The following is a 14,488-nucleotide window of genomic DNA, read 5'->3' on the forward strand; positions in this document are numbered from 1 at the left end:
TACTAATTATAGTTTTTAAATTTAGTATGAAATTGTAAGGCCAGCTATGATGTATAGTTCATTATGTTGGGCTGTTGATAAGAAAGTAGAGCAGAGAATTAGTGTAGCAGAGATGAGAATGTTTAGGTCGATGAGTGGAGTGACTAGAGAAGATAGGGTAAGGAACGAGCATATAAGTGGAAGTATAGGTGTTGGGTCAATCGTAGATAAGATGATAGAAAATAGACTTAGATTGTTTAGTCATGTTATGAGGAGAGAAGAATGGGAAGCTGTAAGAACAGTTATAGAAATGAATTTTGAAGCAAGAAGAGGTAGAGGAAGACCAAAAAGGAGATTGAGGGATGTTATTGAATGCTACATGAGAACAGCTGATGTGAGCATAGATGATGAGGGAGATCGTGTCAAGTGGAAGCTTAGGATAAGAGTGACCGATCCCTAGTAATTGGGATTAAGACAAAGAAAAAGGAAAAGATTACCAGAAATTCCGGTGGCAATTGACATAATATGATTGTTGTTTGGAAATGAACAATTTAGCTTTTAGTTGGGTTTAAACAATATAGCGTCAAATCAATTACCTACTCTATCGCTTGTATATTAATATACACCACACTTCTATGATACAATAAATAAATAAACTCACACATACACACATATGCATTTATAACATTGTGTCTAATGTAAGTATAACATGATAAAAAGTAACCGTAAAATGAAGAAAATGGAATATAAATTTTAGTACTCATATTTTTATTATAAAGAAATTTAATACAATCTTAGATTGTTAGATTAGTAAGGATGCAATACTTCTTAATTTAATTTCATAGTATATTATGTATAATTTATTATATAAAATGATCCATAAAACTCTTTTGACACAGAGAAATTGTAATACTTCTGAAGTAAATATTCTGTGTTTTTAATTTTATAAGTAATATTGCTTACATATAACAACCTAGTATAAACTTTTGAGCATATGATTTTGATGAAAACTAAAGGTAGACAAATAATTTTTACAATAAAAACAATTATCGTTTTATGGCATAGATTTTTAGTTGGGTGAAAGACCTAATTAAGAACTAATAATTCAAGAAATATATGTTATGTTAACTATACAAACCGATAATTTAATTTTTATACAGTAAAAATTTTCACTAGTGGCTAAAAATATTTTAAATTTAAATATTATAATCAATTTTATTAGAAGGGTGACCTTTACTAGGATGTATAGCTGACAAAGGATTAAACATAATTAAGAGTAGATTTTACAATTTACCTGTTTAACATTTGAGTTTTCATAATGCAATTTTAATCTTTTCAAAAAAAATGTTTACGCATAAGCGCTCAAAGAAAAGTAATGAATTATAGGGCACTTGCAAAAAGACCCGCGTTAAAAAATATAGCAATAAGTACATGGGCGTCTGTCGTCAGTCATATTTACACTAGTCAACGTTCAGCTATAATAAATACAATATTTATATATCAATTTTGAACGCTCTGCAAAAATATATTGTGAAGAAGACTTAAAATATGACCAAACGATTACTTTAAAAATTATAAAATTAAATATCAACCTTAATAAATTATGTATTTTTATACACCAAGTATTTTTATCGACTAATAATGTGAACAATATTCAAAAGAAAAATAAGTTTTTATTGAGTAAATGAATTTTAATACAATTAAAAAGAATATTTGCAATAATACGAAAAGTTGCCAAAAAAAAAGTTGATAACGTAAACAAAATGTATATGAAATTGTTAACAAATAAAAAATAAAATAATATACACGTAATATTCAAATAATTAACATGAAACTGATATTTGTTCTCATGGAATTTGTATTATAACAGTGCCACTAGCCATACATATCTCTCTTTTAATTCGTTGCAGGAATGGATTCGTGTTGGCATCATAAACCTGTTGTACATTATAATGATGGCCGTTATGAATAACTGTTTCAATATTGTCAACCATTTGATCATGACGAACTAGAAAAGATATTTATTAAATATAAAATTAAACAACTTTTATTTCTATTTTCTTACTCACGAAACTAAATTATGTTGTATTAAAACAATTTTACTTACTAGGACTGTGACACATTTTTCTTCTTTTAATAATTTTGATCTCCGATGTCTCATAATTTTTCCTTTTCAAGTCTGACGGCTCATTTTGACCTGTCATATTTTCTAACAATGATGCATTGAGACCAACTATATAATTGCTTTAATGTAAACAAAAAAAAATATTGATAAAATAATTTTTATATATTGTAATACGTTCATATCTTTAATATAATCATAGTTTGTTTAAGTTTCAGTGAGAATTCAATAGTTTTATTACTTGTAATGTAACTATTCTGTGTTGTTTAATTTTATATGAAATTTTGTTTACTTATTTTAAAAAAGATAATAATAATATTACTTTTGACGTTTTGACATATTTATATTTGTTAAATTATTTCCACGATTCAAAATCTTATTAATAGCTTTCAGGCGATTTTGTTTCATGATTTCAGGAGGGATACGAGTATATTTTTTATTTCTAGTTTCTAAAATATTCAAACGTTTTATAACAGATTTCTTATAAATTTTTGACACTGTAAATAAATAAAACTTTAATTAATAATTGTAAAATTGTTTTAATCTTTAAAAAATGTTGTTTTGACTTCAAGTAATAAATCGCGACAAATAAATAAATATCTATACAATGTGACACTTACTAATGGAATGCTGTGCTTCACTTTGTAATAGTACCGTTTAGATTAATTAAGAATTATGATAATAATTTTTAAGATAAATAGAATTTAACTGTGTATATATTATCGCGTATTTGAGATGGATGAGAGAATATAAGAATCGTCGAATGCAAAACGCCAACTGAAAGAATTGACAAAATTATGTTGTAAACTAACAAAATTTGTAAAAGTTTTCACTGTTTCAATGGATACGATAATTTATATTTTAAACCAGCATGGGTTTTTGTTACATTATTTTTTTGTTAGTTATTATGCATTTTATATAGCCATAAAAATGTCAGCATATATGATATTTTGATGACTTTTTAACTATGACTTCATAACCAGCTTGCAATGAATAGAAATATATGTCAATTCAATAATATTATTATTGTTTCTCAATTTTCGAACTTTTAAATTCGATTTTATTAATACAAGTTTTAATAGCGAGTTTATATAATTGATCGCTAGGAAAACTTTTATTTACTTTTATTAAACAGAATTTTTTTTTTCATATTAAAGTTTATTATACATGCTTTAGTTTAAGACATATATAAAAGTGTCAGTATTTTTGTAAAACTTTCAAAAGTTGTGAACAGTTGTCATTTTGAATACCCCATGTGGGCAAGTAAAGTTTCAGATTTATCATAAAAATATACCAATATTTATGTATGTTATTTTTTTGTTGAGATTTCCCCCATTTACAGGGAACGAGGACAATTTTTTCAATTTTTGGGGTTAGGGCTTTGACTAGATACGATTTGTGATCTTTTGACGTATCGTTGATAGAAATCAGTCCAGTAAGAACTGAGGAAAATATGCAAGAGAACAAAGAATATAAACATATGTGTCAAGAAATAAGAATGTTTATATGGATGAGTGGAGTGACTAGAGAAGATAGGATAAAGAACCAACGTATAAGAGGGAGTATAGGTGTAGCGTCAATCGTAGATAAGATGAGAGAAAAGTGATCTAGATGGTTTGGTTGTGTTATGAGGAGAGAAGAATCGGAAGCCGTAAGAACAGTTGCAGCAATTAATGTTGAAGGAAGAAGATATAGAGGAAGATCGAGAAAGAAATGGAGATATGTTATTGAATGCAATATGAGGACAGCTGATATGAGCGTAGAGGATGTGGGTGATCGTGTCAAGTGGAAGTTTAGGATAAGGGTTATGCATGTAGTTGAGATTAAGGTGAGAAAGAATAAGAAGAAGAAGAGTTTATGTACTATTTGAACAAATTATTCATTAAGTGGGACTCATGAATTATTTTACTACAAATTTAAAATTATTTCTCTATAATAACAAAGTTCCAAATCCAAGTCATTCTCCTCACTCATTTTTTTACATAATTAAATTTCATACTATGAATTATTAATTTAATTATTAATATAATTAAATTTCATACAATTATTTAATCCGGATTTAGGATCAATCCGTTTTATCCGGATTCACGGATTCNATTTCGGATCAATCCGTTTTATCCGGATTCACGGATTCAATCCGTTAATTCGGATTTCGGATTCAATCCGTTGACTCGGATTTCGGATTCAATCCGGCTTCTTTGTTTATGAGATAATCAGCTATTTTTTCATTATTATCAACCTGAATAATGCGAATTACGATCTCAGATCAATTGAAAATTGACTGTTATAAGAGCCTTAATAGCAAATACACCCGGGTTTTCGAGTTGTTCACAATATTTGACATCTACCTGTGCAGTAAGAGCTAGAATTTAGAAAGAATCAAGTTGGCATTTATTATTTTTATTAATATAAAAAAAGAATTTTTATGTGCGTACATAATATGTATAATATATTATACTTGTGTCAAAGTTAAAAAAAATTATTAATGAAGTCAAAAATAATAAAATAGAATATTAAAATAAAATAAAATAAGTAGTATATTGTTTTTTTAGTTTTGAAAATTTTTAACCAAAATTGTTAATATTTCTTTCACATAATGCTAATTTATAATTATTGTAATTTAGCATTATGTGAAAGAAATATTAACCATTTGGCTGTTTCACCAGCCAGACAATTTCTTTTAGAAGTTATAATATTCCCCGCTGTAGAAAAAGCTCTCTCTGAGGGCGTAGATGTTGACGGGATACATAAATATTTTTTAGCAAGTTTTGATATCACTGGATATTTCTTGTCATTTTCAGCCCACCATGTTAATGGACAGGCATTCTTGTTAATACAGTTTTCTTTTAAGTATTTGTCGAGCTCATTTTGTTCAATTATATCTTCACCATTATGATTTTGGGGAAATAAAATATCCAAAGCAGATACTACAGGGTTTGGCTGATTGGTAGTATCATCAATTGAAGAATCTTCATAATTTAAATGATGCATAATAAAATCTTTTAAGGTAATTAAAGTATCACTATCGTCATCAAAAAAATTTTTATAACGTGGGTCTAAAAGTGAAGCAATATTTAGAAGAAATTTAGAATCATTGTGCATTTGACTAAAAAATCTTACTTCGAACTCTTGGGACAATGTTTCTTTAAATATTTTAATTTTATGTTGGTCAGATTCGTTGGGAGTCAAATAGTGTTGGACAATACTTTTTAAAATTGGATGTACAGTTGATATTGTTGGAGTTGTTGCAGATGATAAGACTTTAGTAACAAGATCGAAAGGCTTGAGCACTTTAACTAACTGCTCCAATAGCTCCCATTTACTTTCGCTGAGTTCCAGTGATATTGCTGTTGTTCTAGTTGTGGTATTACGGTCATTTAAAACTATGCTTATACATTGTCGAGATTCGATAAGTCGTTCAACCATTGCATAAATTGAGTTCCATCTAGTTTTAACAGACTGAATTAATTTTTTTTTCTGGCATTTTTAATTTTTTCTGTGCTACTTAAAGTGCTTTGATTGCTACTGTTGAGTGTTTGAAATGTGAAACGATTGAAGATGCAATAATTAGAATTTGTTTTATTTCATTTTCTTCCAAACCTTTGTTAACACATAACTGCAATTAATGAGCGAAACATGTCTTACTTTTAATGTTTGGAGCCATTTCAGTAACGGCATTCTTAATATTTACCGCATTGTCATGCACAATACACATAGTTTTTGTATCAATTTCCCATTCCTTCATAATATCCAATAATTTTTGTTTTAAATTTATACTGGTATGTCGCTCATCCATTAATTCAGTTGTAATAATATAATTGACCATTTTCCAATTTTTATTAATGCCATGTGCCGTAACTGTTATATAAGACTCTATAGCTTTACTGGTCCAACAGTCAGTAGTTAGTGCTATTGAGTCTATGTTTTTTATTTCATTGGCTACTTTATGTCTTTCTGTCTCGTATAGTCCTTGAATCTTCCTTTTGATTGTAAACCGACTTGGTATTTCATAATTTGGTGATATCTTCTTCATAAATTCAATAAAACCAACACCATCCACTGTTGATAGTGGCAGCATATCTTTGGCTATAAATTTTACAAGGCTGTCTGTAATTTGCTCTTGTCTTTTGGCTGATACAGACGGCGAAAAGAACATTTCAGTAATCTTTGGCTGCATTAATACCCCTAAGTTTCCAGATTCTGATACTGATGTAGATGTTGATGGTTCAGTATTCATGCTATTATTTTGCTGATCACTATCATTGTCATCCTCTTCTAATGATCTAAAAGCATAATTCAGTTTTAAATTTAAATGTATCATAAATTTTTTTTTATTTTTTACATAGAAATTGTGAATTATGTAATATGTTGAATACATCAAAATAATTTATGGCTCATATTGGTAATATAAATATACCCAAATAAAATAGTTACCTTTTTTTTGGTTTATCACGAGAAAGTCCATCCATATTGTGTTTAATTCTCAAGTGATTCCATAATGTGCCTGGTATATAAGTACAAATACAAATTATTCAAAATTACAAATAGGTATTTAAAATAATAATATTGTCAACCACTTAAAGGACTACCCAACCAAAAAACAAGTTTTTTTTTTAATTAAAGAAAAGAACAATAATTTTGGTGATGACATTTTTTTTAGACCACTCGTTGTTGACTTACGGGCGCACAGTGTTCCAATTTATCAAAAACCTGGCCAAAATCCTTTTTAAAAATTTTAATTTTTTTTTATTTTTATGATTGGTATTTATTATACGAAAGCTGAGCTCTTTAAAAAGGTAGCACTTATTAAGTTTTAAGCATTAATTAAAAACTTTATTAAAATGGGAACATTAGAGGGGTCGTTAAAAAACTATTTGGCAGAATTCCAATGAGTGCACCCCCGCAATTGATTCGAAAAAATAAAAAAAATATCGTGTAACAATTTCAAATCGATTGATACATTTTAAACCCGTGATTTAGCCATTTACTTTTTCCCATTTAATTAACATGGGATTTTATGTATCTTGCAAAAAATCACAAAAAAAATAATGAAATATGATTTGGAAAAATCTGAAACCTCTCAGATCTTATCTATATTGATAGTACTTTAAATTGCACAAAAAAAAATTTACGAAAAAAAAATTTCAAGAGTTCTATTGCTACTTTTAGAATACCATTTCTTTATAATAGACGCATTATAATTATGACAAAAATACGTTTTTAATCAAAAAGTCATAAAGGAAAAAGTTATAGGACTTTAATGGAGTAACACTATGGTAATATTGGTTTTGGTCCAGCATCTCAGTTACGGATGCTGTGGACCACTCTTTTACCAGATGAGTTTGTTATTTTTTTAACAAAAAATTACTCATAAAAAAGGAACAACTTCTTCCTCTAGGACACACCCCAATGCCTTTCACATCAATTTATAGTATCAGTTATTTTAACAATTAAAAAAATCGAAAATCGGGGAAAATTATATTGAATAAAACATAATATGTTTTACTTTCAAAATGCCTCATAAGTAAAATAAGATATATTGATGTTTCCATAGTTATAACAAATTAAATATAGCCTCCATAAGAATTGTATGGCCGCCGCCTCGGTAATGGAATCCGTGACGTCACGCGCCTCTTTAATACTGCCCGTAAGTTAAGAACGGGTGGTCTAAAAAAAAAATTTCACCAATAATATTTTTCAGGTTTTTTGTTTTGTATTTTGAGTTAATAAAAAAATTTTAATTTAAAAAAGTTAATATAAGAATTTTTCAAAACAAATATATTTTTTGTGTTAGGTAATCAAGTTAAAGAGTTTAAAAAAATGTCAACATTAATCATTGAAAAGCAATAAACAATAAATAATTTACTTAAAAATACGGGTAAATGATAATTAATACTCGTAATTATTAGATAAAATGGATAAAAATCGTATATTATAGATATTTAAGTTATTGTTTTAGATTTCTAGAATAAAATCTTTTCAATTTTATTACACCTATTACATATTATTATGTTATTGTAATTTACCTGTACTCCCTTTAGTTTTGAAACTTTTTCCACAAGCATTGCAAAAAACTAAATGTTTGTTCTCTTCATCAACGCCTTTCGTAAAACTCGCCCAAATTTGAGACATTTTTTAATACGATACGTACTAAGACAGTACTACTAACGTAATGCCTTTTGCCTGCTATTAAATATTGATAAAAGTACAATTGTTATCTACGTGATATGTGATATCACGTAGAGCACAACACGATATTTATTAATAGCACTTCTGAACAATAACAATTCTCGCTATAATAGAATAACCCATGAAGATTTGTTTACATTAAACCGGATTGGATACTTTAATCCGGATTGAACGGATTGTCACTTTTGTTTCAATCCGGATCGATCCGGATCGGTAATCCAGATACGGATTGATCCGGATGCGGTGCTCAGCACTATTCCATAGTTTACAATATAAAGTGTTGTTGCCCACTATAATATGCTGATACGTTGTAGATAAAACAAAATATATTTTATTTAATGTCACCAATGGTGGATATACATTACTATGTCGAAGACCATTACCTTGAAATTAATGAGAAATATTAAAGGTAAAAAATGAGATACACGTGAATATTGAAGATATTCAAGTAATAATAAGATTTGTGTTGATTAAGAATATTAAACCCAACCCGAAAGCAAAAACCACTCTGAAAATGAAGGGATAAGAAAGAAAATAAAAACAATTATTAAAACAAGAAATAAAATTTTAACCTACAACTTTTAGACAGTACACGTGAAGTGTCTTCCGCATCGGAACAAGTCCGTATACTACGGGAATAAGATATATGTATTAAATATACAAGACACACCACTGACCAATAACCTTTTAAATAGCAATTCTAGCTCATAGTAAATAATGAGAGAAAAAAAAAATATATATATATATTATATAAGCAATAAATTTTAACAGAAAAAAGCTCAAAACAATAATGAATAAAAAAAATATATCATATCCAGTCCCGGATGGGATTCATCCTACGACGGGGAATGGCCGAAGCCTTGTAACAGTTAATTCATCGTTTTTAAAGAATATCACACACGAAACAAATTGGCTGTACGTACACAGTAAAGTACCACTTCGGTGGTTAATAGTGAAGAATGTCAACCGACGACAACGATCACGTTTGGGAGAGGTATCGGTCAAACAATTTACAGAATAAAAAATAGATAAATGATAGAACAATATTAAAATTATACAGATATTAACAATATTATATAAAATTTAATAAATATTAAATTTATTTAAAATGTTAACTTTTTTGACATGAAACAATGATAAAGCATATAATAAATCACCTTAATTATATGATTTACTTAAATAATTCATATAAATAAAAATATGAAAGCACATATATGAACATGCATTGACATACTAGAAAAATAAATAAATTATAGAAAAGTTATACTTTGCAATATTACAAATTATTGTTCAAACTGTAGTATCAGAGTTTTATGTGAATTTATTATCATTATTTGGAACATAGGCGAATAATGTCAGCTACGTGAAGCAAATGGTCGATAGACACTTGAAAAATTACAGTGATACGACGCTGTATATTTTTTATAAACATCTGAGTATATATGATCACATGCACTTGTTGTAACTCAAAAAGAGAGACGAAGGAATTATATAAAACAATTAATTTAAAAGAATAATATAAAATATATAATATTATGTATAGATGCGTTGCTTGAGCAGATATTGAAATAATTGAGACTCTTATGGTCTTAAGCTTAATTCCTTATTATTATTTTTTTTGAGTTACTTTTTATATCGAGGTCAGTGTTCCGAGGGTTTTCTTTTTTTTTTACTAATACAATTCCAAAGAAAAAGGAATATTACTATTCATATGTATATGTAAATTTTAATTTACTAAAAATCCAGAGCAATCGCCAACCGTAAAATAACAGCTCAAACGAAATCTGCTCTATATAGATTCAGTTTTACCAAAAGTACTTATTTACTTTATTATTTATATAGAAATTTTATGTTCAGCATTTTTGCTTACCTTAGAATAAGTATTCTTTTTTTTTTCTTTTTTAAAATGTGTCTTTTCACACTGATGATGTTGATAAACTAACTGACATTCAGAGATTCTAAGTGAAAGTAAGTTTTTTATGCCACGTTAACCCGTCTTTTATACTTTTCTTTTAATTCAATTAGAGATCAACATCATTAGTGTTTCCAGATATTTTTATTGACATATAATTTAATTGTGATCAAAGTTTACAATATTTTCCTTAAATACACAATAATATGAGTAATAAAATGATAGCATAATTTTTGTCACGTTAATACTATTATTACAACACACTAATTATTATTAATAAGAAGTACTTAATTTCTATATTTGTCACAAAAAACCCATGCTGGTTTAAAATATAAATTATCGTATCCATTGAAACAGTGAAAACTTTTACAAATTTTGTTAGTTTACAACATAATTTTGTCAATTCTTTCAGTTGGCGTTTTGCATTCGACGATTCTTATATTCTCTCATCCATCTCAAATACGCGATAATATATACACAGTTAAATTCTATTTATCTTAAAAATTATTATCATAATTCTTAATTAATCTAAACGGTACTATTACAAAGTGAAGCACAGCATTCCATTAGTAAGTGTCACATTGTATAGATATTTATTTATTTGTCGCGATTTATTACTTGAAGTCAAAACAACATTTTTTAAAGATTAAAACAATTTTACAATTATTAATTAAAGTTTTATTTATTTACAGTGTCAAAAATTTATAAGAAATCTGTTATAAAACGTTTGAATATTTTAGAAACTAGAAATAAAAAATATACTCGTATCCCTCCTGAAATCATGAAACAAAATCGCCTGAAAGCTATTAATAAGATTTTGAATCGTGGAAATAATTTAACAAATATAAATATGTCAAAACGTCAAAAGTAATATTATTATTATCTTTTTTAAAATAAGTAAACAAAATTTCATATAAAATTAAACAACACAGAATAGTTAAATCACAAGTAATATAACTTTCGTATGTGAAATTCAAAACTATTGAATTCTCACTGAAACTTAAACAAACTATGATTATATTAAAGATATAAACGTATTTCAATATATAAAAATTATTTTATCATTATTATCTTTGGATAAATATAATTTTCATTGTTATGTATAGTATTTAGAGAAAACTAAGCACAGGAATCGTAATATATTTTTATGGCAATTAAAAATTTAACATAAATTTGTTTACATTATAGCAACTATACAGTGAGTCTCAATGCATCATTGTTAGAAAATATGACAGGTCAAAATGAGCCGTCAGACTTGAAAAGGAAAAATTATGAGACATCGGAGATCAAAATTATTAAAAGAAGAAAAATGTGTCACAGTCCTAGTAAGTAAAATCGTTTTAATACAACATAATTTAGTTTCGTGAGTAAGAAAATAGAAATAAAAGTTGTTTAATTTTATATTTAATAAATATCTTTTCTAGTTCGTCATGATCAAATGGTTGACAATATTGACACGGTTATTCATAACGGCCATCATTATAATGTACAACAGGTTTATGATGCCAAAACGAATCCATTCCTGCAACGAATTAAAAGAGAGATATGTATGGCGAGTGGGACTATTATAATACAAATTCCATGAGAACAAATCTCAGTCATGTTAATGATTTCAATATTATGTGTATATTATTTTGTCTTATTTTTCATTTGTTAATAATTTCATATACATTTTGTTTACGTTATCAACTTTTTTTTTGGTAACTTTTCGTATTATTGCAAATATTCTTTTTAATTGTATTAAAATTCATTTACTCAATAAAAACTTATTTTTCTTTTGAATATTGTTCACATTATTACAATAAAAATACATAGTGTATAGAAACAAATAATTTATTAAGGTTAATATTTAATTTTATAATTTTTAAAGTAATCGTTTGGTCATATTTTAAGTCTTTTTCAATATATATTTTTACATAGCGTTCATAATTGATATATAAATATTGTATTTATTAAAGCTGAACGTTGACTAGTGTAAATTTGACTGATGACAGACGCCCATTTACTTTTTGCTATATTTTTTAACGCGGGTCTTTTTGCAAGTGCCCTATAAATCATTACTGTTTTTTGAGCGCTTATAAGGATGCCACACCGCGGTAATTTTGGGCTTAAAAACTATTAAAAGTATAATCTTTATTACACGGTCTAAACTGATCGTAGTAATTTGAAATTTTGAGGATATTTAAAAAACAATATTTTGAAATGTTTGTAATGGGCCTTTTTTCTTAAGATTTATATTCTAGCCGTAACATTTTTGTAAAGATACAAGTTTTTTTTTTTTTTAATTTAAACAGTTTATTTATGAATGTTTGTAATGGGCTTTTTAAGATATCACTAAAAAGCCCATTACAAACATTTCAAAATGTTACATTCTTCACCTTCCCGAAATTTCAAAACTCTAAGATGAAATCTAACAGGATTAGATCAAACATATAAATGAAGAATAAATGTAAACAACTGCGCTTTTTAGTCGAGTCGACAAAAATCGTACCACAAGCAGTTAGTTGTCGTCAGTGATCGTGGCGTTATCTTTATGACCATTATAGCGGCATTTTCAATTCTCCGAGAAATAGAAATATTTATTTATATGCCACAGTAAAACATTATTTGATTTTGCAATCATCAATTCTGTCCATCGATAATATCTAGGTGTATAAAAATTTCCTTACTGATCTAATAAAGTTACGGCAAATCCTTGTTTTTTAGTGAAGGTACTTGGCATGCTCAGATTTTGATATATTTCTTTTATTTGAAAGCTCTACCTGGACGCCGTAGAAATTATTTGCGTAAGCTATCGCGGTTTTGCGGTGAGCTTTTGAAGTCGCAACGTCTTTACTGAAAACGCTTACAGTCGCTAGTGAATTACGATTTAATATTAGTTCTTATTGGACCAATATTTTTGTATAATACATCAAAAGATTCCAAAGTATACCTAGTTAAAAATATAACGCACAAATATTCAAAAAACTACCTTCAAGATTTTTATTTAATTTTTTTTAAATATAAATATCTCAAAATAAATCGAGAATTATAAGTAACTAAAAGAAATCAAACTTCATTTTTTCAATATTTTGTTTATATTGCGAGTAATCAAGTGGTTTAAGATAAACTGATCACCATGTATACAGAGAGATTAATTAATGTTGAAACACTCATTTTTTTCGCTAACTATGGAAAATTTTTAATTTTTGGTAATGAAAATATTGTTTGATTCAAAAAACTCTACTATAATATGTAGTAAAAACATGATATTTTTCATCCTTTCAAATTTAAAATACATTAACTTGAGTTTTCTTAGATGGGAACCCCTGTTTTGAATTTTATATTATGATTGAAAAAAATACCTAGCCCAGTGGGATGGCATAGTTGGGTCCAGTATATATGATATCTGACAATGATTAAAATACTATCATAAAAAACATTTGGATGCAAATCTGTAGACAGTGTTTAATTTTAAAAAATTAATGGATTATTCTAAAAGCTACATGATCTCCTATTTTATTATTTATATTCTGATTACTAGTTTTATGATTTATAAAAAATAATGTACGAATAAATAAATGAATATATATGTATATGTATATCTCTCTCTTCTAAAGGTCTTGCCTTGTCGTTTTACCAATAGTATATCTATTAATAAATTAAGTGCAGTGGTTTCCCGTTGCCTTCTCTGCACTGTCAACATGGTGCTTTTTAGCCACCGTAGAAGCGCACGCATGATCACCCATCCGTTTACCTACGGCGGAAGGCGCGACTTAACATATGTCAATAACTAGTGTGACCACCGTGCCACATCACGCCTATATGTATATATTAATAATATACAAACATAAATAGAACTTACCATAAAAAAAATATAATGATCCATAAATTTTTCAAGAAGTTATAATATTATGAAGTTAAAAATATAAAAAAGAATTTTTTTACAAAAATCGTATTTTTTTTTATTAAATTTGATGTCTGTTTTCACCATGAAGACAAAATAAAATCCAAAATTTTTTTTTTTCATGATAAAGTATATTACATTAGTTATAATTTAAGATATATATATATAAAAGTGTCAGAATTTTCGGCAACACTTTCAAAAGTGAGCTTGAAAAAAATAATTTTTTGTGAAAACGATGTAATTTTGAATTCTCTCTGTGGGCAAGTAAAGGGTTACATTTATAAAATCATTACACCAAATGATAGGTAAAGTTATTGTGCATTTATAAAAAAAAAAATTATATTGATTTAGTCATTTTTAACAAAGTTGTGACAGTTTTAAGGAAAATAAATTGAAAAAA

At 27.2% G+C, this 14,488-nt stretch overlaps 3 protein-coding genes across 11 annotated transcripts in view; 1 reads left to right on the forward strand and 2 right to left on the reverse strand.

The window, feature by feature from the left end:
* The window catches only part of LOC126904819 (uncharacterized), a 40,530-nt gene that overhangs the window by 13,978 nt on the left and 12,064 nt on the right, over positions 1-14,488 (forward strand). For 2 of the 4 annotated variants that reach the window (XR_007703829.1, XR_007703830.1), the window contains exons 2-3: positions 11,391-11,527; positions 11,627-11,984. The exons of 1 other annotated variant lie outside the window; for it this stretch is intronic. Coding sequence is in view for 1 of the 3 variants with exons in the window: in XM_050684091.1 (XP_050540048.1) it covers positions 10,895-11,069; positions 11,391-11,527; positions 11,627-11,787 (473 nt within the window). In the remaining 2 variants the exon portion in view is untranslated. Of the gene's footprint in view, positions 1-10,894; positions 11,070-11,390; positions 11,528-11,626; positions 11,985-14,488 lie in introns of those variants that run through there. One more of the 4 variants, XM_050684091.1, reaches the window with a different exon arrangement.
* LOC126904822 (uncharacterized) overlaps positions 1,556-14,488 on the reverse strand; it is a 20,056-nt gene continuing 7,123 nt past the window's right edge. The window contains exons 1-4 of one of the 6 annotated variants that reach the window (XM_050684099.1): positions 2,722-2,951; positions 2,424-2,598; positions 2,087-2,223; positions 1,556-1,987 (exon numbers count right to left, since the gene is read on the reverse strand). In XM_050684099.1, coding sequence (XP_050540056.1) covers positions 1,827-1,987; positions 2,087-2,223; positions 2,424-2,598; position 2,722 — 474 coding nt within the window. In that variant the 5' untranslated portion in view covers positions 2,723-2,951 and the 3' untranslated portion in view covers positions 1,556-1,826. Of the gene's footprint in view, positions 1,988-2,086; positions 2,224-2,423; positions 2,599-2,721; positions 2,952-14,488 lie in introns of those variants that run through there. The other 5 variants (XM_050684100.1, XM_050684102.1, XM_050684098.1 and 2 more) reach the window with 5 other exon arrangements.
* LOC126904818 (uncharacterized) lies at positions 5,724-6,585 on the reverse strand. Its single transcript, XM_050684090.1, has 2 exons — positions 6,536-6,585; positions 5,724-6,384 (listed from the first exon to the last, which is right to left on the reverse strand). Exons 1-2 carry the CDS (start codon positions 6,568-6,570, stop codon positions 5,724-5,726), a joined length of 696 nt encoding a protein of 231 aa, XP_050540047.1. The 5' UTR covers positions 6,571-6,585.

The sequence above is a fragment of the Daktulosphaira vitifoliae genome, unplaced genomic scaffold (genome assembly GCF_025091365.1).
Source record: "Daktulosphaira vitifoliae isolate Bord-2020 unplaced genomic scaffold, ASM2509136v1 Scaffold_4, whole genome shotgun sequence".
NCBI classification, from domain to species: Eukaryota; Metazoa; Arthropoda; class Insecta; order Hemiptera; family Phylloxeridae; genus Daktulosphaira; species Daktulosphaira vitifoliae.